This window comes from Naegleria lovaniensis, assembly GCF_003324165.1.
Source record: "Naegleria lovaniensis strain ATCC 30569 chromosome Unknown tig002, whole genome shotgun sequence".
Taxonomy (NCBI): domain Eukaryota; phylum Heterolobosea; class Eutetramitea; order Acrasida; family Naegleriidae; genus Naegleria; species Naegleria lovaniensis.
In genome coordinates, this window is record NW_025407824.1 from 748,806 (window position 1) to 771,946 (window position 23,141).

Here is a 23,141-nt window from a genome sequence, read left to right on the forward strand (position 1 = left end):
AAGTGAAAACAACGTTGGTTGGCTGACCAAACATGCTGGAATAGCTGAAGGGCAATTCAGTTAGATTAAATAATAATTATCGTTTATTTGACAGAGTCACAGATTCAACTAACACACTCAAGTGATGGCTACCCAATTATTTCTTGCAGCTTAATGGTGAATTTACATGTCATGAATACGAGGATCACCTTCTCTTAGAATGTTCTTCATCATGGCCTCAATAAATGTCACGGAGGAACCACTGCCACCAAGATCTGGAGTCAAAATCTTGGTAGATGCATTCTTGAGTGTTTCATTGAGAGCATATTTAATTCTTAAAGCATGATTCTTCATTCCCATATATTCTAACATTTGAACAGAGGAGAGAATAAGACCTATTGGATTTGCAATCAATCTACCAGAAATATCCATAGCAACGTGTCGATTACCTTGTTCGAACACTCTAACACTGTTCATATCATCAATATCAGCAGCATTAAATCCGGCAATGCATCCTGGTCCACCCACCAAAGCAGAAGCAGTGTTACTGATAATAGAGCCATAAAGATTTGGCGTGACAACAACACTGTTTGTGAATGAATTTGGATGCTTGACCATTTGCATGGCAGCATTGTCAATAATTAATTCACCATACTCAATATCAGGATATGACTTTGATACTTCCTTACAACATTCAATGAAAAGACCATCCGACTTTTTCATAATATTGGCCTTGTGAATAGCAATCACTTTGTTTCTTCTTGACAGTCTAGCATATTCAAAAGCCCATTTTGCAATTTTCAATGATGCTTCACGTGTAATAATTTTCAAACTTTCAACAACTCCAGGTTGTACTTGATGTTCCAGGCCTGAATATTCGCCTTCAGTATTTTCTCTAACGACCACCAAGTCGACACCTCGGAATGGCGTGAATACGCTATCAGGTAAATTTTGAGGAATCTTGATAGGAACAACGTGTGCATACAATCCATATTTTAGAGCCAACATTCTGTCAATTGACTTGCTGACATCTCTTGTCATAAATGGGCCCTTCAATACAACTTTGTTAGTGATAATGGATTGATGTACATCTGGATAGTGAACTTCTGGATCAACTTGAGACCACTTTTCCTTTCTTAAATATGAGTAAGCTGTTCCGCCAGTAGGGTTTTCAATTTCACGACGTCTTTTATCTTCTGGAACTATGGTTCTTGTTGGATTTAAATTAGTGTCGGAACCAACACCAAAGAATGAACCAGTGACAAGGTGAGTATCCCATTGAATTGGAATTCCAGCATAGTGGAACAATTCACAAACGCAACTACAAATTTCAACTCCAATACCATCACCTATAATAGTAGTCAAATGATGATAACATATAAACATTGTTCGAAATATATTGAAGGTAATTATTTGATATTCATCATGAGGTATTTTTCAAACAAGGAAATGTATCAGTCATCCAAATTATTATCAATACAATACGTAATTTTTTCAATCTCGATTTAAAATACACAATGATCATCTTACCTGGTAGCAAGGTAACCTTTTTCATCTCACTCTTCTTCTCTTGATCTCTAGTTATGGTTGATGTAGAATAACAGGCTTGCATCAACGGAGTAAAATTGCCTTGATGCGATGATGAAAGACGCTGATGATGGTTCTGAAGGAAACGAGAAACTGGAGCGAGTGCTTTTTTCATTTTTATTTTTTTATTTGCATGACTGCTGAATCAAAAAGGAATCATCAAAAAAGAAAAAAATGCTTTCATCATCATCATATCGCCATTTGCAACCATTCTTCCATCCACTACACAATGCTGGTCTTAATACTGCCATTCAAAACAATGTTCATAATTTTATTACGGAAATTATTCATAATGTAGAATGCTATTCCTATAATACAGTGGAGAATCATCAACACTACAATTTCATCTTATACGGAGGCAATGATCATGTGTATTTGAGTGTTTATAAAGTAGATCATAATAGCAAGAGTGTGAGGTATGATTGATAAAAATTCAAACACATGAATGAACCTAAACTTGTTGCAATAGTGATATTTCAAAACCAATATTTATGGATGCTACACATGGAAAAAGAATTACACTGTTGGCTTTTGCGAATATGTGTGAAACCGATTATCGATTGACCTTTGCTGTAGTAGATAGTTCAAATACTGTATCAATCTATCAATCTGAGAAGAGAGTTCACTCTGGAGCTACTTTGTCTTCAAGTTCCATTAGAATTAAGAAATTAGCCAATTTTAATGCACATAAATTACAAATTACTGGATTGAAATTTACGAGTAGTGGAGATGCAAATCGATTACAGCTAGTGAGCGTGAGTGAAGATCATAAATGCATTCTCACCACCATTCAAGAGAGCAACAAATGTGTTAGCAAGACAATATTTGAATCCTTTTCTGCACTTTCGTCTGTGAATATTCGAAGTAGAAATTCAAATGAGATTGTGGTTGGTCAGCACTTTCCTGCTACATGCTATATTTTAGACTTGAGAGAAAATAGTGCAAGGTTAAAACCTTCTTTATCTTTAAAGTATAGTGAAACCTCATCAGAGAATTTTACCCTGCACGACTCGGATGTACACCCATCAAGAAATGAATTGATTGGGTGTGGTATTGGAACTGATTTTTGTATTTTTGATTGTAGAGGCACCTCATTACCTGTGGTGCGTACTGAGCTAGCACACTCATCCAGTTTTTGCAAACGATTTAAATGGGCCTACGTTTCGAATAATCCATCTCAAGAACTATTTGCCACCACAAATCCGTATGACACGATCAAGATTTGGGATACGACAAGTAGTAGCAGTTCATCTCAAGGTGATATGACTGATCATGTGTTAAGTACAGGCCACAACACCTCCGCTCTGCTTTCCACTTACAAGCAGAATCACATCGTTGGTGGGGTCACGTGGACATTTTCTCCAAATTGCTTAATCACTGGTGGAGATAGAAAATTACACAGCTATTGTATTTAGGTAGCACATTGAATTAAACAAAAAATTGACACAATTACCATTCGAATGAATTCCGTTTAAATTTTCTGTTTTAATCTAATCAATTCTCGTTCATCGTCACGAGAATAAAGACCTTCTCTTAGAGTTTTGCTTACAATTTCTCTTGCCTTTTCGTATTTGCCAGCATTCATCAACCAAGTAGTACAATTTACTGCAAGTCTTCCCATGTTTTTGGTTTTTCGATTCAAATAAATTGATTTTCGAGTGCTGCATGTAGCGATATAAAAGAGGGAATCATAGCAAGCAGCAGCTTCGTCTATCATCTTCATCTTGTTGAAAAAGAAAGCTAAATTGTAGACTGCTTTGTTATAAATTTCTTCTGATATAGATGGCTTTGTAAAGCAAAACATAATGACCTTCCGAAAATAATAGAGAGCTTCTTCAGGAGATTTTCCAGCAACGTCTAGATAGGTGGCATATAATAACTTAAAAATTATAGAATAATGTTCCATTTCCTCTTGAGTAATTTGACCTTGTTTAAGACTTGTTTTAAGGCTTTCTTTTCCTTTCTTAAATAATGATTCAATGGTTGAATGTGTCGGTCTGTATGGGTTTTTCTTCATGAAAATCACTAGCGAATATATTCTGTAAAAGATGATGTAAAATTTGAATTCGTCTTTCATATTCGGATTATCTTTGAGGTAACTCTCACAGCCATATTGTGCCAATTCATACAAATCAGCTTCATGTACTTTCCTTTTTTCGTAATAGAGCATCATCAAATGTACAAATTTTTCGGGTTCTAAATTAGATGTTTTATAATATCGAACTGATTCATGAAGATCTAATTTATAATTGTATCTTCGGAATGGAGTTTCTTGTAGCTGTGTCTTTTCATCTGATGGTTATTGTCAATAGAATCATTTCGGGATGTTTAATATTGTACAATTTAAGAAAATATCATCAATTACACCATAAAATATACAATTCATAAAATCTCACCATCCTCTAGCAACACTTACTGTAAGGATATTGAGAAAATATTAAATGAGGATCTTTATCAATCTCTTCCATACTTCTTGGTCCCGATTGTCCACTTTTGCTCATTTTTTTTGTAATTGTTGGTACAGTTGATTTTGAATTCATACTCATATTCGTTTTATTATTTTCTTCACTTGAACACATCCACCCTATTGCGATGACAAACAAATAACTCTCCTGTCAAACCATTCAAACACAATGTTGATCCTGTGTTCAAATAATATCCGTAACGATGGACAGAATGTGTGGTCATTAATTCCATGTACTTGTTTTTCACACCGACAAAACGTCCATACAAATTGAGAACTTGAATTCGTTGATTTCGAGAATCAATGACAATGATATTCTGACCAACAGGATCAAAGAGAACATCTTCTGGTGATGAAAACTCTCCGTAACGATTTCCTTCTTTACCAAATGATCTCCCAATAATTCTGATGGTTTGCCATTCACTTTTGGCTTGTTCATTGTCACTTGTCAGCTGTTCTCGCATGATTCGAATTCGATTATTTCCAGTTTCAGAAATGATTAAATCACCTTCAGGAGTGATATCAATACATGACACAAATGGATTTCCATCTGTGCAGTCCAATAGAATGGTCTGCAATGGAATTCCAGTAAAGGAACTCAGTACACGGATGCAACTGTCTTGACATGTGAAAACTAGATTATCCTTAAATGATCGTCCCTTTTTGACTGCTTTATCATGACTATTTTCCTTTAATCTCCAAATGGTATAATGGCCCTGCTCAAGATCTTGACCTTTCTTACACGAACCAAGTGTCTTGGTTAAATCAATTTTTGAAACTCCACCAAAATAGAATTGAAAAAACAAGGCATCATTTCCATTTCCATCAAAATTATCTTCAATACATAATCTTGATGCACTGGCCACCATTAAGTGATCCATTTCAAATAACAATTTTTTAGAATGCAAATCCAAGACATGTATTTTTGTTTGACACCATTCCTTTCGTGTTAAAATTAAAAGAGAGGAAAGAGAGTATGAAATGGCAATATCGACACACTCTCCCATCTCCAAGCTAGGACATGGTAAAAAGTGACCAGAAAATGCACGTTTGAGGATTTGATTTTTAAATTTCAATTTCAATTGTTCGTACAGATGAAACAAGTCTTGGAAGCTTTCATGATTTTGTAAAGAGAGATGATTATGAAGAGTAAGATGAACTGGTGTGTCCATATTTTTTTTAAATTGGATCTCCAATTGTTGATCTTTAATATTTTTTAAATAAATTTCTTTTCAAATAATTTAATTTTTATAAAGAACGAATGAGATTAATTTGTTTCAAATAGAAAACGAGATAATTTTGCGTGACAGGTTAATCCTTCATAATCTTCCGCGTTTTCATTTCCAAATCAAACAACCATTCCATACAAAATTCATCTCGTTGCTGTCAATGGTCATCCATAAAAAAAATACACCTCTCTCTCGCGAAGCACACACACCCATGACACTCAAATCCTTTCTCAATTCCATCGTAAATAGTAACAACACAGGAGGTGGTACCAACACAAATCGAACGACTAGTTCCACTCAAAACCGAGTGAATCACATGTTCTCCTTGTTGAACCCTTCCGGACATTCCACTCTCCTCGAAGACGGAATTGGAACAAGTTGTACAAACGATGAAAGTGCTACGAGTAGTAGTAATAGTAGTACATTGAGTACGACTGGTCATCCTTCCTCTCACAATCATCATCGTCGTCGTCATATATTACAACAACAAGAACCACCAACCAACCCGGGTTCATCAACAAATTTGGAAAATAATTCAATAGTCGATGCTTCTTCTTCTTCGCATCCTCCGAGAGGTGGTGGTGGTGGTGGTGAATTCGATATCGGTAGTGGTGGTAGTGGTGGTGTTGGTGGTATTGAAGACTCACATCAAGAATTAGTCCTCCATCAAGATTCGAAAAAACAAAAAAAAGGAAGAAAAAATCGCGGGTCATCCTCGTCTTCTACAACAACAAACACTCGAAGAGGTCGATCTCGATCCTATGACCATCTGGAAAGTGTCACGAGCACGAGTCATCATTTGGACATGACCAGTAGTGCCACTGCTCTTGATTTAATGTCTACACAAGGGAATTCTTTGGGTCATGGTGCGAATAACATGTCCTCCTCTTCCTCTTCGACGCCTCACATGGATCGAAATCTCATCGAACATGATCGAAGAATTCAACGACAAATTGAAATGGAATCAAAGAAACCAAAACGAGTACGAGTGTTGGTGTTAGGTTCTGGAAAATCTGGAAAGAGTACTCTGATTCGGAAAGTGAAATTAATTGATGGTGACTATACGGCTGAGCAAGCCAATGAATTTAAAGCTAAAATTTTAAAGTTTGTGTTAAATAATGCCAAATATGTCATTAAGAATTCTGCTACCACTGAATTGAAAGATAATATTAAGAGAAAGAATCAATTATTACACATGTGGAAATTTAATAATCAAAATATCAGTAGTGGAAGTATTAGTACCTCTTCAACAACAACAACCACTGGTAATAATAGTAGTATTAATAACAATAATAATAGCCATTCTTCTCGTATTTCCTCTTCACTTGGAGAGACTTGTCCAATTTCACAGACTCGAGGCTTGTCACCACCCAGCAGCTCAACACCATCCAACCGTGACAACGATGATGAAGGACAGAGAATTACGAGTACCTTTTTAAATCCTGAAGCTGTTGAATTATTTAAGAGTTTATGGAGAGACAAGTGTGTCAAGAGTAATTTTGAACAATTATGTTTGAATAATTCAGTACTTTATAATGCCAAGTACTTTTTTGATAAGATTGATACCATTGCTTCACGAAAATATCTTCCATCCTCGAAAGATATTCTCACTACTTATATTGCATCGAATGCCATAGAGACCATTCAATTGAATTATACATTTCCCTGTGAATTTGTGGATATTACTGGACAACGAAATGAAAGGAGAAAATTCATTCATTCACATTTTGACAAGGACTCTGTTTCTGCCATTGTGTTCCTAGTGTCATTGACCGAGTATTGTGAATATTCATTTTCATTGTATCCTTCTTCGAGAGATCATGATCAGGACAAGAACAAAACAAATCATGAGCCAATGGATCCTCTACATTTCCAACCTACTCAACCCAAAGAGGACAAGCATATTCTTTCTTCCAACATGCAAAATTCTCTCTCTCTCTTTAAAGAAATTGTAACTTATTATAATGACATGCCAATAATTTTACTCTTTACGAAATTGGATATTTTCAAGAGAAGAATTAAGAGAGTACCGCTGAATGTCTGTTTCCCTGATTTTGACTATTCTGGAGACCATGTATTTTTATATACTAGTTTTATTGCAGGTAAGTTGTTGTGAGATTTTGAATCTTCTCAACGAAGAATGTCTTTTTTGAATAATGTTGTTTACAATGACACTCGACCACATAGATAAATTTATTAACGTAGACCCAACGCTTCGACAGAGATGCTTGTACACTCATTTTGTGGACTTGGTCAATGAAGATACTGCACAAATGGTACTCGATGATATTAAGGACATTATTCTCCAAAAGACCCTTAGAGATCACGGCCTGTTTTGAGCTGATCATTTTACGTAAAATGTTAGAAACAGGGTTGTACAATAAAGTGTTTTAGCCTTTTTTCAAAATTTTTAATATGAAACTGAAAGTTAATGCTTGGTAAATGTGTCATCATCCTCAAAATAATCCAATGGTACATCAGCCATTATTGATTCAATATCTTCCATTGATGTTGGTGATGGTGGTGGTGATGAAATATTGCCCAAGGATGGAGTTGTCTGACTTGGATTAGTACGAGCTAAAACCTCTGCTTTCTTTCTATAATATTCTGCTCTCTCTTTTTGAGTGGTATTTCTATAGTGAGCCTTCTTTTCTTCAGGAAGATTTCTATATAATTCCGCAGTAATCAGATTCAATTGTCGCAAATTCATGTTTGGAAATTGTTTCTTCACAGATTCAAAAATCTCCATTTTAAAAAGTATGAATGGTGGTCTTGGTTTTTTGAGTAATTTCCATTCTGGTGTAGCTGCTTCTATTTCTGCTTTTCGTACTTCTTGAGATTTTACAAATTCATCTCGATACTTGCTTCTTTCTTCAGGACCCATTGTTTTCCATTTAGCAGAAAGAATTTTAGCTGTCATCAAGTTAAATCGTCCTTTAACATCGGGATAGAGGTTATCAAAATATTCTGGGTTTGAAAAATAATCGTCTTTGGCTTGTTCCCAATTTGCTTTTACATAAAGACAATAAGTCGAAGGCAATCTATTCGTATCTCTGATGCGTTTGGGTACCATGTTTTTCGTATTCTGTTTTTTGGATGAAAGATGTTGTAATCGTTCTTCAAAGGTTGTTGGTACGGCTGGAGGAAGTTCAGTTGTTATTGCCGATAAATTCATTTCCTTCAATTTATTTTGAAATTCCGAAAGCCTTGAAGATGTGGTCTCTTTTTTGGTGTTTTTTCGAGCGAATGATAACGTACTGGTATGATAATTATTTTGATGATGAGTGATTAATGAAACACCAATGGATAGTGAATAGGAACATTTGTTTACCGAGTGAGTCTTCGGAATGGTCTTTGTGATGATATTATGAAGCTTCCGAAAAAAAGATGTTCCGCTAAACATCAGTAGAGATGATTTCATTTTTTTGAACTTGGTGAAAAACCAAATCCACTTGGCGCCCAAACGATGTACAACAATAATTTCGAAAAAACAAAATTCATGATTTCAAATCGAAGAAAAGCACAAATTGAAGAAGAACATCATCAGGATGAAACCGATTCGGACTCTTCCATTCATAATGATGAAGACATCCAGTATCATCGTTCAGAGCTCAAAGACTTTGATCCACAAATGCTGAGTCCTCCAAAACCACTAGCTTTCAAAGACAAGGTTCGGAAACGAATTAAAGCGGGCATGTAGGTAATGATGATATTGTGGACATTCCATCATGGTGACACATGTTCTACGTAGTGTAAATATAATATTATTTTTATGGGAGATGGTTCTGTCGATTGTTTCCATTGCCATGTTAGGAGTTTATTTTCAAGCATGCAACAACTGTGACCAACCGATTTGGTCGTGGCTCCTCGTGAATACATGTATGGCCTTTTTATGCACCAGCGTAGTGTTGTTTTTGAAAGGAAAAAAGTACGTGTTTCTAATATTAAGGAATGCGAGTGCAAAAACTGAATGTGGTTACTTTTTTTCTATATTGATGCAACATTTTTTCAACTCATTCAAGGATGGTGGTCATTGCAATACTGTACAGTTTTTTGAGATCTGGTTGGAGTATTTATGGCATTGTTGTGGTGGCAAGAGAAACAAGTTGTGTGGCTAAGCATGCGAATGGGGCACATATATTTTCGATAATTTCAATCATTTCAAATGTAATACAAGTGGTGGTCATTACACTCATTGGAAGCTTTCTAGTGGGTCTATATGTTGCCAAGCTCGTTCAAAGAGACAAGAAGAAAGAAAAACGCCAATATTCAAAGCTAGATGATCTAAATTCATATGTTAATCAATCGGTGCTTTTCACAGAAGTGGATTCACATGAATCGGAAATCCAAGAAAACTATTCTCAATTTGAAGCAAATAATGAAAGCATTATGGTCGAGAAGCCTTTACCAACCAACGATTGTTCGTTCCCTGTTGATGAAGTAATCTTGGAAGATGAGGTCAATCCTGAAGATATTGATGTTGAGCATCTTGACATGGATCCCATTGACGAAATAAAGCTTAAATTTAACTTGTAATAACTTATTTTTCAAACCATGATTTTCCTTCCATTGAAGTGTCTGTGAACTGGTACGATGACGATAACGTCGATGAAGAGAGTGACCGATTGACCAAATTTTGTTGCTCCTCAAGAATTTTCACCACATTCATCAATGAATCTTCGTCATAAACCTCTCCGTCAGAGTCTGAAGTGAAAGATGTTTCAGAAATAAATGACTCAGAGAAAGAGTAATGCTTCTCTTCTCGTTCTGGAAGCTTTTCAGGTTGAGGAGGTGGATGAGCTGGTTCAGGGAGTCGATCTGTGCTTGAGGATGTTGTATCCGCAAAAACAAGTAAATGTCGCATGGTGTTTGCAGTTGATTTGTGAGGGCTCTCCTCTTTCTTTGCTTTCTCTGATTTTTGAACAATGTTTAACAAATCAGAGTCATCAATAGTCCTGTCAATTCTTCTGGAGCCTATGTTTTTGTTTGTAATAGGGTTTTTCTTAGGAGTGGTAAGATAGTTCAAGAGAGGAGAACGCCTTTGTTCTTCTGAAGAGGAAGCGTCAACGAAATTTTGTGACAAAATTCTTCTTTCTCTCACTCGGTTCATTACTTCATGATATTCCTCAACTTCTTTTGGCACAGGGTTACTTGCAGCTGTTTTTTTCGACTTTTTTCGTTTTACGTCAACAGTTGGTAACGGTGGCTTGTCTTTTTTCGATGTGGGCGATGATGATCGATAATTAAGCTCTTGGATGCTTGCATGATCCCGTATAGACTTGTTGAGCAAAGGAGATGGTTGTGGCTCAGTATTTAAAATCAGATTGGATGTGTTTGTTGCCACTGTCAGGGTCTGGATCGGTTCTGGTTTGGTTGGCTCCTCTGTTTGAATGGAGGCGTCCTTCTTTTCCTTCTTTTGTAGAATTAGTGACATTCGATTAATTTCTAATTCCTCCACAAGTCGCTCAAGTCTCAATTTATCTTTTTGTAAATTTCCTATTCTTTCAAGCATTCGCTTGTTTTCCTCTCGCAAATAATTAGTTTCGGAGGCACGTTCTTGCTGTTCTCGTTCTCTCTCCTTAGCCAGTTTTTCAATGATTTCATCACTTTTCTCTTTCAGCCTTTTGAGTTTGGCTGCACTTGTGTTGTATTTCGTTTTAAGATCGTTCGATTCCTTCTCGAACAAATCTTGTTGTTGTTGATTTTTCAACGTCAATTCTTCGTTCTTTTTCATTTCATCTTGATATAATTGCTTGTACTTGGATGCCTCCTGATTACTGTCGTCCAATGCTCGAAGTATTTGTGCCAATTTTTGTTTGTCTGATAAACATAAATCCATAAATCCAATTTCCTTCTTGGCAGCTGTCTGATTCAAATAATCTTGTACTGAAAGTGGAATTGTGGTTGAAGGAACAGACCCTCCAGTTTGATTATTGGAAGACTGTTGCTCCGATGATGTTGTAGAAGAAAACTCGCTTTGCAGCAAGTCTTTGAGTTGTTGCATTTTTTACTAAACGGTGAAAATTGTTTGTTCTTGGCGGGAATGCTAGTCGCCTTTATTTAAATCAACAATTTGAACAAAACAAACAAATCGAACAAAGCGCTGATCTTGCAAGCAAACACTCAATGAGTGAAAGCCAGGGGAAAGGACCCAACGCACACAAGGTGGGGAAGACCCAACACACAAGGTGCTCAAAAACTAATTCTATGAGTAGTAAGGAATCGAAGAAGAATATTTCTTGCTCCATTGATATCTCTGTCAAAAATTGAGCCACATGATGGACAACGAAACACTTAGGATGATCCAACTGTATAAATATGTCCACAACATGAGCAAGTTTTGGATGTATACGCTTCGTTGACAATATAAATGTGTGTCCACAGATGCTCTCTAGCTTTGTGAAGCAGTCTTTGCTTGAATCTGTAATGTGACCAAGTCAACATTTTTCTTGCTGTCTTGCTATTAATTCTCCTATGGAGGTTCTTTACCATTTTCTGAGTCTCAAACGAAGGAAGTAAGATCACTTGGTAGTTTCGACACAGCCACAAACACAGTTTCTTGTGTAGATCATCCACAATATTTCTAATCTTTTGTTGAATTCTTCTTCCTGCTCTCTTGTACTTGTATCTTTTGCAATGTCTGACTTCTGATTGAGACCATTTCGATTGTAACTTGTCATACACGCAACATAATCTACCAATTCTTTCGGCACCTCCTGAGCCCCATTTGGTTGAATATCCATTCAAATCAAAGGTGGTCTGAAATGCTCTACCTCCTGGATCCAATGCTTCAACTTATCCTGAATAATGAGGGGCTTGGTTCTCACCCCTAATATCCAGTACTTGTGGAATATATAAATAATATTCGTTCAACTTGTTCTTAATAATGACGGAATCAAACTGAAGCTTCACAGGCAAAGGTTCGGCGCTCTTGATCTTCCTTATGAATGAATATTGTCCATTCTTTTTTTCCAGTGATTGCAACGGAGAATGAAATGATCTTTTCTGTCTTTCTTTCTCTTGAAATGGATCATGAACTTGTCAATCATTCCATTCTTTCTTTTCAAAGTTGGGTTAGAATGCAGTCTATCTGAATTGTTGACTGCGTTCAAAACCAACTTTGAAAAGAAAAAGAATATAAGGCAGCATCTCTTACGTCATAAGGAGTATTTACTACCCACTGATTTTCTCTCTGATAATTATTATTGTTCACCACGAACGTGCTGAAATTCTTCTGGTTTTTCTTGACATCTTTGGAATTGTTGGAGAATTCTAAGCACTTGTTGTACATCCAACGAACAGTTCCCATCCACTGATTCAAAGTTTTCCTTTCTTGTTCATTGGGGTAGAGTCGAATTTTCATGGATTTATCAGCTTGCAATTTTTGGGCCGCCTTTGATTCTTCTTTGCCTTCTGGAGCTGAGGTGGCTTTTTAGAGTTATCAAAAGCCACATTCGCTGTAATAGAGTGGTGAACATTGAGTGGAACATCAAGCACTGGCTTGGATTTAATGACAGTGAATTGAGAAAAGTTGAACCATCCATCCCTTGTTGTTGTACTGATTAAAATCATGAAAGGAATCTCTTGAACATGCCCAAAGTTTATCCGATACTTGTTGTGAATACTCATCCCAGAATGGAAGGATGTTGTGTGCAAGAGATGGATTAGTAGGAGGATGAGTGGGTTCATCCTCTCTACTTCTCTTCATTCGTTGAGATTAAGGTTGTTGAGTTTTTTTTTTGAAAACCTCAACAAGAGTTGAAACTCTATCAGTATTGAATGACTCATTTAATTGAAACTCTATCAATTTGAATAACTTGATTCATTCTTTTCGTCGAACTGATCATGGAAAAGTGAACGCCTTTTCCACCCCCAAAAGATACTTTTGATTCAAATAATGAATAAAAGGTTCGTCAAGAACTGAATGTTGATGATTATATTGACTTGTTGAGTTTGTAGTAAATTGTGGCTTTTGTTCTTTTATTTTAGTGCTGAGCAATTTAAAACCGCTTATTATAACAAAACCTCCAAAACAAACAAGCTTGTGAAGAAAATAATCATTTATTCTTTTTTCATTGCAATTTCAGCAATTTTGCTCAGATTAAGAGATTGAGAAGAGAAGGCTCGCATTTGGTCACAAGCATTACCCAACTGGTTGGCAATCATCAAATAATTCAATTGGTCTGGTTGTTGAACAGACTTGAGCATAAATTCTTGCTCTTCTTGTGTTCTGTCCTTCTTCTTGGCTACGTATTGCTTTTGTTGAGCCAATTTCTTTTGATAGGTCTGATAACGATGATTTTCGTGTGACAAACCATCGGCATATTCAATAAGGCTCTCCAATCCACGTGTCAAGAATTGAGTATTGGCCATATCCAAACTATCATAACCAGCCAAGAGATGAGAAGGTTCATCATTTTCAAAATCTAAAAGGAAAGCTTGTACCAAGGCATAATTGTGAATTTGAATGGGAAGCTCATCGAAAATATCCTTATCAGAAAGATTCAATTTAGCCAAAATCTCTTGTGTGAGTTGAATTTTTTCAATGGACTCTGGTAAGTTGGCTTTTTCAGTGAGCACTTCAATATCTTCCTTCTTGTTCTTATTCTTGATGTCATATTTCTTTTTCATTGTGGAAAGCTCATTTTGTTGCAAATAAGCCATTTTAACAGCATCAATAAATTTGTCAGAAAGACGATATGCCTTGATGAATAACTCGCCACGTCTTGTTCTCAATGGATCAAAAACCAAGTGAATGCATCGCTTATTTCCAAGAGTTCTTTGATATTGATATTGGTTGGCAATTGTTGTAGCATTCATAAAACTATCCATATATGTAGATTGATACCATCCGACAGTGTTGTTGTCAACATTCACATCGGAAAGACCTTGCAACATTTCAATTTGATATTTTTCATCTTGATCGCTTCTTTCCTCCTCAGTCAAGTCTGTTAATTCGTTCGGTAGTGTGAGTATGTATCAAGATGAGAGTAGGTAGTGTCAAAATGATGATGATTACGTAACACGGAATAAATGAATTGTGGAGAACATCATGATGATTGTGAAGAATAAATTAAAAAATAATAATATAAAAACATACTATCACTATATGATGGGAATGGGAAACAATTCGTAATTTCCAACACACCACCATTATCTAATCCTAAAAGTTGACCAGCAACTTGAATAGGAACCTTTTCGGTACAGTGATTCATCATCTTGAGCAAAACCATGGCATCAATGCTAACCTCGCTTACGTGAGGAGCATTCTCCATCTTGCTGATAAAATCCTTGTCGAACTCTACAGTTTGTGTATCGACAATGGTTTGTGCTTGGGTAATTGTTGAAGCGGCTGATGGCTTTGTTTGACTCATTTTTTTGTTCAATCATCAAAAACTCCATACTGGCATTGAAGAGGAGGAAATTCTTTAATAAATATATAAATATAATAGTTGCCAAACCATCGGTTGAAGCTTGTCAAAGCAATGAAAATACGTTTAATGATAAGATTAATAAAATCACAGTACACAGCTGATAGAAATGTCAACAAAATAATAATATTTTATTTCATCAAACAAAAATGATGATGAATCGCCGTGCTGTGATGAAAGGTGTTGCGAGCCTCATCCCAAAACGTTCAGCAGCAACTCAAGTGGGTGGTAGCAACACCAAAATCGCTGATATGGGACCTCGCGTTGAAAATCCACAACAATTGAATCAGGATGCTCCTCCACCAGGTGGTTTTCCAGCAGTGAGAGTGAGAAGGAATGCTCCAAACAAGTTTTGGTCGATAGGAACCTTCCTCTTTATTACAACAGCAATGATGACTTACGGATGGTATCGTTATTATAAGTGGTTGAAGAAGAAAGAGTAAGTGGTAATGCCTAGAGATGAATAGATTCACATATGATGAACCAACAACAAATTTCAAAATTTGAAATAATTATTCTCATCACGGATGATTCATTTACGACCGTCAATATTATTGGAAAACACTCTGATTCTTGATAACAATATCATGATTTTTTGTCATGGTTGTGGATTTGCACGCACAACAAATTTCTCATTCATTGTTTGTGGATGATGTTATTGAATAACTACACGATTTTTACTTCTTTTATAGCGAATTAAAGAAGGAGCGAGAAGCATTGGAATTGGCAATGACACCTTTTCTTCAAGCTGAACATGATATTGCTTTTACATTGCAAAGAAGAGCCTTTCTAAAGAAGGTCGAGGAATTGATGAAGGACGAACCAGACTTTAATGCTTATGAAAAGTTTTACAATTCTTCTTCCCGTTTCCTTTATCCAGTTTATAATGCCCAACTTCGTCACCTTACTGGAACTGGTGTTTTAGAGAATGAGAAACAGTTCTATGACAAGGTAAAACAACCAGCACAACAATAATGTTACTATTTGAAAAGAGTCTTAAATGTAAAAATATTACAAAAAAGAAAGACATGCAAAGATAATCAACTATGATTAACAAGGGCTTTATGACATTTTAAATTAAAGAATTACCTAGTTTCTTTTACCACCACGTCCTCTTCCTCCTCTACGAGGTCTATATCCACCACGAGTATTTCCTCCAGTTTTTGATTGTTTTTTAATTCCTCTCTTTGTACCCTTCTTTTTCTTTTCAGGAGGCTCCATTCCTAGTCCGGAATTTATTTGCTTTTGCAATTCGTCAGCAGCAAATCTTTCTTTACGTTTCTGGATCTGGTCCTTGTCAGTCAAAGGATCAGACGCACTAGAAGATGAGGAAGCTGTAGCATTGGAGCTGTCATCGCTCTTCTGCTGTGAAGGTTGACGTCGTCATCATTGTTTTGTATGATCAAATTGTAAACAACACCATCACGATCGTATTAAAATTTTCGTTATTATCCAAAGGAAAAATTGTGTAATCCGAATTAGAAATTATAAATTCAAAGCAATGAAACAAACATTTGTGAATTTCTTCTTTCTCAGTGCCGCTCTCTCCTCAGAAGTCATGGATTCAACCTTGGAAACGTCGGAAACTGAAGCTTCTTCGTTGTTGTTGCTCATTTTTTTATTGGTGAATGTTAATTCGAAAGGCAACAGAAAAAATGGCTCCATTTACCAAAGGCGTCAACGACAACAGTAACCTCAACAGTCGAGCCGCTCCGAGCACTCCCAGCTCTGAAAATAACAATCATCACTCGGGTTCGCCTGTGATGCACCCGATGAGACATTTCCACTCCATAACATCGTTTGTTGGAAAAAAGATTGAAGCTGGAAATCAACAAACAAACAAATTCTTTTCTTCTCTATTGTCTGCACTTCCGAATCCCAACATTCCAAATGTAAAAATTCCTCTCATGAATGAATTGAAACAAGTCAACTCTACAGTAGTGAAGAAAATCAAACAAACAACAAAAAATCAAAAGATTGGAATTTCATTTTCGGAATGGATCAGCTTTAGAAAGCCCAAGCATGAAATGGAAGAATCGAACGTACAACAATTGTCAAAGATCGATTCAGTGAGTAGTAGCATGGATGAAGAGATTAGCATCAATCTCTCACAATTACTGTCACAATTGGATGGATTGGATCAAGATGATGAGATGGACAAGTACACTAAATTCGAAAAGATGGAGGCTTTTCGAATGTGTTTACAGTGTGTGTATATGCCATTATTTCCTCAATTATCTCTTAACAGAGACGACAAGCTTGAAACATCCAATGATATTGACCTCAATCTACTAAAGCAAACTCTCAAGACCAGCTTTTCTAGCATTGTTAATGAGAGAGAGTTTAATGAAGCCTGGAGAAATATTGACAATCAATATTTTCCATTTCGATCAAAAAATACCATCGCTCAGAATAGTGCTGGAAGTGATCTTGTGAAAAATGCAATTTTATTCCGAAAATATTTGGCTGAGAATGATTTAAATCCTGTATATAATATCAAGAAGTATGCAAACCAAGCAGAGTATAATAACTGGAAGAGAGATGAGCTGAATCAAATATCCATTTTACTCAACACCATCGATCAACAACGAACCTCTGTATTTTTAGGAAGTTTAACCTTGTATCTAAACATGCTCACAATTGATATACAAAAAGCGTTCAAAAGTACGTTGTGTTCACTGTATTGATTTTTCTGATACATTTATCCATGACACATGGTATTGGATTTTATAATAATTATCACTTCACGCTTTACTTTAGAAAATGCCAATAATAAGCGTCAATTATTCTACAAGGTTAGCTATGTAAAGCATGTAAATACTTCACCAATCGTCTTCGAGTCTGACAAAATCGAAGAAGAAGGAATGATAGTAAATGGAAGAAAGGACATTCCTCTCCCCGCCAACGTTGATCACAATATTACGACCTCTGTCGAGGATCAAGACATTGTCATTGAATTTTACCACTCACAACTGAAAGGTTTAAAAAAAAGTCATTTTGCATCAGCAAAAATTAGCTTATCGAACATTATGAGAAAAGTTTACGATGAAGAGGGTATTTGGGGAAGCAACAAATTTTCTCAAATTATTGACTGTTACTCTACAGAGTCTAGTGCTTCTAATGACAACATCATTGGATGTTTATCAATATCAGGAGATGTCACCTTTAGGAGATATCCTAAAAATGCAGTTGTACAATCAGATTTTTCGAAAGAAAATAGAATTGATTGGATTGAACAGTACAAAATAGTGCTCAAATGTCTCATTAAGGCAAGGGAGAATTTGAAAGACACCCTATGCGAAGCATTCTTATGTCCTAGCCAAGCATGGATTTTGAACGACTTTGAGAAACGATACGGAATCACTGAAACATACAAGCGATTGATATATTTGGAGGTGTTTGCCTCAAACATCAAATTAGCCATAACATTCTCTGAAGACTTACAAAAGTGTTTAGAGCTACTTGACAACAATATTGAGAGTAAGCATTTTCAAATGACACTGGCAGAGAGAAATAGATATTTTGATTTGACAGAAATTTTGGTGAAAAAGATTGAAAAAGCTCTCAAGAAATTTATCTCCATGTTTCCAAAGAACCAGCCACCTGGAGCTCTTAAATCATTTGTTTTTGTTCACCGCCTTCTGTGCTGTGATTATAACAATCACATTAGTGAGAATGATTACAAAAAGAAGCTCAAACACATTATTAACACAGCTCTCCAAGATCATCTGGATTTAATTCTTAAGGATATCATGACAAGCTTGGGAATTGACCAAATGAATGGGCCAGTGCTAGTAGAATTATGTAAAGAGCTTGTTACTGTGGTGGACTCAGTATTCTATTACTATGGCGTTTTTCCATTTGAAACCTTTGAAATGGATTGTCTGCAATTCTATTATTCCAAATTTGAATATTTCATCAATGAATGCAAAAAGAACAATACTATTAATGGATTTTACATGCTGACCTTATGTAGTACCATGAAAGCCCTCCATGATGAAATTCGCAATGACTTTTCAGAGAAGGATCTTGAAAAATTCAAATTCATCGATTGTCAAGCGCTTAGCGCTGGATATGCTGATAGATACATTGGTGAATTGAGAGACATTTTATCGAAATGGATCAAACAATCAATTGCTGTGGATACATTTGAACCCGTTACAGACAGCACCATGCACAGTACTTCAGTAGTGGACTATTTCACTTCTGTGAATCAGGTCTTTGAAATGTTGAAACAATTAGATTTCTCAAATTCAGATTTATTTATGAGATTCGCTGAGCTGGTCATTCAAATCACAACCACAGAGTATGCCAAGAAGCTCTCGGATATGTGTCTTAATGAAATTCATAGCAGTCAGTCCATGAATCAGTCAGAATCTGAAAAACAATCCTCTGGCATGCTCTTTAATCTCATTCCAAAAGCATTATCGAAAGGTTTATCCTCGTCCTCAAATATCAATATTCTTCCGATTGGAATTTCCAAACAATTTGTGATTCGTCTCAACGATATTGAAGCTTGTAGACAAATGTTACAAAATGTTGTTCAAACCATATTCGATAGTACTGCATGGCAAGAATATGAAGATCAAGAAGATGCACTTTTAGATATGGACGCTAACGAGGATGGTGATATTGATTTTGACTCCCTTGAAAAGAAGTCCAATGAAAAATCAAAAGCCATCGAAGAAGAGTTCCAGAAAAAATCAAACTTGACGATTCAAAAATTTTCAAAACAATTCAACGAAATGCTTTTTGACTTGACCTTAATGACAGCCAACATTTTTCAAGCATCTATTCGAAATACCATTACACACATTTTACAGGAAGCTAAAAAAGACCTACAGAAAGTATCTGGAAAGACAGAAGTCCTCAAACTCTTTCAACACAAATCCGATAGTTTTCTTGAAAATACGCTATTTAAATCAGTTTTGACTCCTGCTCTCGAAATTCTCTCTCAAAATTGCTTACCTGAACTCTTTCAGAAAATACTTGAACGACTTTTTACCATAGTAGTTGAAGAATTGTCTCTCATGTTATTTGACCCATCTAATTTCACAAAGAAGCAACAAGATCGAGTATTTCTCACTCCTCAACAGGTCTATGTATTGGAATCCATGTTGGAATTGTTCATTATTTATTTCTGTGGAAATGAAGAGGATAAAAACCATGATGACTCTTGTGGTTTGATTTCAAAGGCCTTCATCAAGAGTAAGAGCATGCTGTTGAGCAAATTGTGCAAACTCTATATTCAATCGACAGAAAAACTTGAAAGTCATTTACAAAAACTTTCCTGCAAACCTCTATTTGCTGAGAGACATCCCATTAAGGCGTACCATATTGTCTATGTTTTTTTCTCAAGAAAGAAGTCGGATCAGAAAGCTCGTAAACTATATCATGAGAATAGTGATAAGGCCAAAATGCAACGCCTTATTGCCAAATTCAACATATATGCACGATATACCATTGTTGAGGGTTCTGTCAAATTGCCATTACTATTCAGCGCCACGTGTTCAGACTCGACAAAATATGCATCAGGAACGTTACATGTGGCTGGCACTTTTCTTCTTTTCGAGTTTAGATCTTCCAATGTATATCACAGAATTTCATTGAATGATATTACTACGATTCACTTGACAGAGGGAATGTTCTCTCGAAAGGGCATTTCCATTCACTTTAACACTTCTTCAAATTCTGCCATTTTCGTTGGTTCCACCTCCAATCAGAAAAATGGTGTGAAATTTTATTTTGCAGAGGAAGGATTGAGAACATCGCTCATGGAATGTCTTCAAACTCAATTCAAATCGCTGAATAGAAATGATGTGAAAATTATTAATGAAAATAATGCCACCACAACCACTCCTAATAAGAGTAAGCCATTTTCATTCCCATTATTTGGAAAAAAGAGACCTATCACTTCAGAATCCAGTGATTCTATTGTTTCCATAATTGAAGGCGTTGTGTCAGATGATGACTCTGAAGAATCGAGAGAGGAGGTCATCAAGAAGAGATTTGACGTTGCCAACGATGAGGTGTGTATTACAGATTTTTCAGCGAGCGTCAAAATTGCACAAAATTCAACCTTCCAAGCCTCCATCTTTATTTTCACAAGCAGCTTTTGCGTGTATTCTGTGGCTGTGAGCGTTTGTGAGAAATTCGCTTGGAATCGAGTTCAGAAACTGACATGCTCTTCATCCGACGGAAGTCTACTCATTTCACTGAAGGACTTTGGTGACGTGACCATTTCCAACACTCTTAAGGCAAATACTCTGGAGTTTTTGAATCAATTCAACAAGTGGAAATCTCTCACTGACAATGTTCAAACCAAAAAGTCTCAAACTCTCAATTTGGAAAATTTATTGACCTTAACCGAAGAACAAGCGAATCGATACTTTTTACAAAAGTTTCAATTGCACAAGATTAGCTCAAAAGAAAAACTCGTGACCTATTTTATTATTTGTAACAATCAAAACAACATTCCAAATGGTATTGCTTTTGTGGCTGAACAATATTTATGTTTTGAGATTTTATTCAAGCCCGAAGCCAAAGACACAGTCATTCCATTCACAAGTATTCAACGTGTGAAACAAAAACAATCCACAGATCCAGAAAGCCAATTAGGTATTATTCATATTGAAACGGCTCATAATTTGAGTTATGATTTCGTTGTGATTCATTCTGCAATGCCATTCACTTCTCTCTTTCAACTCGTTGCATCCAAAACAAAACGAAGTCAAACCTTTTCCCTTAATCCCTTCTCGATGATTAGTACAGGAATGGGCATGATTGGAAGTTTGAAACCACCTTTATTCTCTTATGGAAATTCGAGTACTAGTAATGGGAGTAGCAATAACAAAATCCAGAATTAGTGAATTCTTGTAGTAGTAGTATTTGGCACAACAAATCTGTGCAGCTCAAAGAGTGATTAACCCACTACAAAATACATATCGCAACTGGTTTTTTTCAGAGTCGCCAAATGGCGACTCTTAAAATAAATGAAAAAGATTCACTTCATCCTGGTTGTGCAGCTCAAAGAGTGATTAACCCTTCCGCCTATCGAAAAATAAAAATTGAAAAAGTTCCCCCAGTATTTCAATCATTTATTATCTGTATGTATACTGTGAAAGAAAGATGCGATATCTGGGGCGGTGCATGAACGAGAAGAATTCTGGGTAAAATATCGATTCTCCAAATTCAGCACAAGTTCTGACAAGAACAACAAGTGGAATCCAGGAATTCCATCTCCAACATGCAATAAAGGGCAGCATTCTCCAATGGTCGTTAGTGGTTGAAACCACCGCACAACACTATAATCACACTAAGGGAGCACATTTACAATTGATCAATATCGATCTCATGCACTCAATGAACTGTTTTCATCTCGTCACATATTGACTTGAATCAAGAGCAACTCGATGGAAACGGTTATGCTATTGCTCAAGGTTTAACGCTTTCACAATAACACCCTACTGATCCAGTAGGCAGGTGACTGGATTCAACTTTACTTTGTTGCATGTTGTTAATGGGCATCCTGGATAGGGAACGTAATTAAATTTTAGTAATAAATAAATTTGGGGTCATGATAGGCAGTAAAGCAATGTAAATGGAGATAGCATCCACATCCCATGCATTTGTATCCACATCTCGAAGAAGAGTCCTTGCAATGAGAGCATAATTGATACCGTTCCAACTTTTTGAGTTTCATGGGGAAGTGAGTTGTTCTGGTGAAATAAGGGTTACGAAAGGTCACAGTTTGAGCAAGGCTGTGCTTGAGGTAGTCGCAAAGAGTTAAACCTGGGTTGTTAATGTGATGCTTAAATATGATATACTGGTTGACAAACGAAGTCTTCATCATCTGCAATAAATGGACAGTTTTCCAGTTTTTGTTTCTAAAAGGAGGATGAGTGCAATGTAAGAAAATTCCAGATTTGTCAACACATCCCATTGATTTGTTATACATTTCTTGAACGTATGGTTTGTTTTTGATTAATTGACTGCTTTTTAAATTTGTCAAAAAATTAACTCGTTTGTTGTCATTAATTGACAATGCCACTAAAGTGTTCTCCTTATTTACAGCATGGATCCATTTTCTAGTTTTGCTTCCAGGGAGTTTTTTCTGCAATCCTTCTGAGAATAGATAAGAAGGACGATTGTTACGGACAGTCATAACAAATTTCCATCCATGATTCACCAATTCTCTCGCAAGATCCAATGATCCATAATAATTGTCGATTCCTAAAACATGATTTTCTGGTGAAACATGTTTAACTAAATCTAAAACAATAGATGTTGCATTAATGATGATTTAGTTAAACATGTTTGTTCAAGAGAGTGGTTTCGGAATTGTTTGAAGGGATCATGACTTTTTTTTCAACAATTCAATCAAGCACAATCAGGTCCATTTTTTATGTTGTTTTTATGTTCAACCTGGACATCAAGCCCCAAAGAAAATTA

At 36.1% G+C, this 23,141-nt stretch overlaps 12 protein-coding genes across 12 annotated transcripts; 5 read left to right on the top strand and 7 right to left on the bottom strand.

Moving 5' to 3' along the window:
• Positions 1-162: 162 nt before the first annotated feature.
• Positions 163-1,681, bottom strand: C9374_007151 (uncharacterized protein; the record flags this gene model as incomplete). The annotated part of the gene is made up of 2 exons (XM_044697091.1): positions 163-1,328; positions 1,510-1,681. The coding sequence occupies 2 exons, from the start codon at positions 1,679-1,681 to the stop codon at positions 163-165; spliced, it is 1,338 nt and encodes a 445-aa protein (XP_044555514.1).
• A 59-nt stretch (positions 1,682-1,740) lies between these two features.
• On the top strand, positions 1,741-2,981 carry C9374_007152 (uncharacterized protein; the record flags this gene model as incomplete). Its single annotated transcript, XM_044697092.1, has 2 exons — positions 1,741-1,982; positions 2,036-2,981. 2 exons carry the CDS (start codon positions 1,741-1,743, stop codon positions 2,979-2,981), a joined length of 1,188 nt encoding a protein of 395 aa, XP_044555515.1.
• A 56-nt stretch (positions 2,982-3,037) lies between these two features.
• C9374_007153 (uncharacterized protein) lies at positions 3,038-4,067 on the bottom strand (the record flags this gene model as incomplete). Its single annotated transcript, XM_044697093.1, has 2 exons — positions 3,038-3,858; positions 3,983-4,067. 2 exons carry the CDS (start codon positions 4,065-4,067, stop codon positions 3,038-3,040), a joined length of 906 nt encoding a protein of 301 aa, XP_044555516.1.
• A 64-nt stretch (positions 4,068-4,131) lies between these two features.
• Positions 4,132-5,202, bottom strand: C9374_007154 (uncharacterized protein; the record flags this gene model as incomplete). The annotated part of the gene is made up of 1 exon (XM_044697094.1): positions 4,132-5,202. The coding sequence occupies one exon, from the start codon at positions 5,200-5,202 to the stop codon at positions 4,132-4,134; it is 1,071 nt and encodes a 356-aa protein (XP_044555517.1).
• A 268-nt stretch (positions 5,203-5,470) lies between these two features.
• On the top strand, positions 5,471-7,598 carry C9374_007155 (uncharacterized protein; the record flags this gene model as incomplete). The annotated part of the gene is made up of 2 exons (XM_044697095.1): positions 5,471-7,361; positions 7,447-7,598. The coding sequence occupies 2 exons, from the start codon at positions 5,471-5,473 to the stop codon at positions 7,596-7,598; spliced, it is 2,043 nt and encodes a 680-aa protein (XP_044555518.1).
• An 89-nt stretch (positions 7,599-7,687) lies between these two features.
• Positions 7,688-8,680, bottom strand: C9374_007156 (uncharacterized protein; the record flags this gene model as incomplete). Its single annotated transcript, XM_044697096.1, has 1 exon — positions 7,688-8,680. The coding sequence occupies one exon, from the start codon at positions 8,678-8,680 to the stop codon at positions 7,688-7,690; it is 993 nt and encodes a 330-aa protein (XP_044555519.1).
• Positions 8,681-8,758: 78 nt separating this feature from the next.
• Positions 8,759-9,795, top strand: C9374_007157 (uncharacterized protein; the record flags this gene model as incomplete). Its single annotated transcript, XM_044697097.1, has 3 exons — positions 8,759-8,955; positions 9,011-9,187; positions 9,282-9,795. 3 exons carry the CDS (start codon positions 8,759-8,761, stop codon positions 9,793-9,795), a joined length of 888 nt encoding a protein of 295 aa, XP_044555520.1.
• Positions 9,796-9,799: 4 nt separating this feature from the next.
• Positions 9,800-11,263, bottom strand: C9374_007158 (uncharacterized protein; the record flags this gene model as incomplete). Its single annotated transcript, XM_044697098.1, has 1 exon — positions 9,800-11,263. One exon carries the CDS (start codon positions 11,261-11,263, stop codon positions 9,800-9,802), a length of 1,464 nt encoding a protein of 487 aa, XP_044555521.1.
• A 2,057-nt stretch (positions 11,264-13,320) lies between these two features.
• Positions 13,321-14,633, bottom strand: C9374_007159 (uncharacterized protein; the record flags this gene model as incomplete). The annotated part of the gene is made up of 2 exons (XM_044697099.1): positions 13,321-14,207; positions 14,360-14,633. 2 exons carry the CDS (start codon positions 14,631-14,633, stop codon positions 13,321-13,323), a joined length of 1,161 nt encoding a protein of 386 aa, XP_044555522.1.
• A 206-nt stretch (positions 14,634-14,839) lies between these two features.
• Positions 14,840-15,665, top strand: C9374_007160 (uncharacterized protein; the record flags this gene model as incomplete). Its single annotated transcript, XM_044697101.1, has 2 exons — positions 14,840-15,129; positions 15,383-15,665. 2 exons carry the CDS (start codon positions 14,840-14,842, stop codon positions 15,663-15,665), a joined length of 573 nt encoding a protein of 190 aa, XP_044555523.1.
• A 114-nt stretch (positions 15,666-15,779) lies between these two features.
• On the bottom strand, positions 15,780-16,304 carry C9374_007161 (uncharacterized protein; the record flags this gene model as incomplete). The annotated part of the gene is made up of 2 exons (XM_044697102.1): positions 15,780-16,055; positions 16,203-16,304. The coding sequence occupies 2 exons, from the start codon at positions 16,302-16,304 to the stop codon at positions 15,780-15,782; spliced, it is 378 nt and encodes a 125-aa protein (XP_044555524.1).
• Positions 16,305-16,345: 41 nt separating this feature from the next.
• Positions 16,346-21,556, top strand: C9374_007162 (uncharacterized protein; the record flags this gene model as incomplete). The annotated part of the gene is made up of 2 exons (XM_044697103.1): positions 16,346-17,354; positions 17,451-21,556. The coding sequence occupies 2 exons, from the start codon at positions 16,346-16,348 to the stop codon at positions 21,554-21,556; spliced, it is 5,115 nt and encodes a 1,704-aa protein (XP_044555525.1).
• Positions 21,557-23,141: the final 1,585 nt, after the last annotated feature.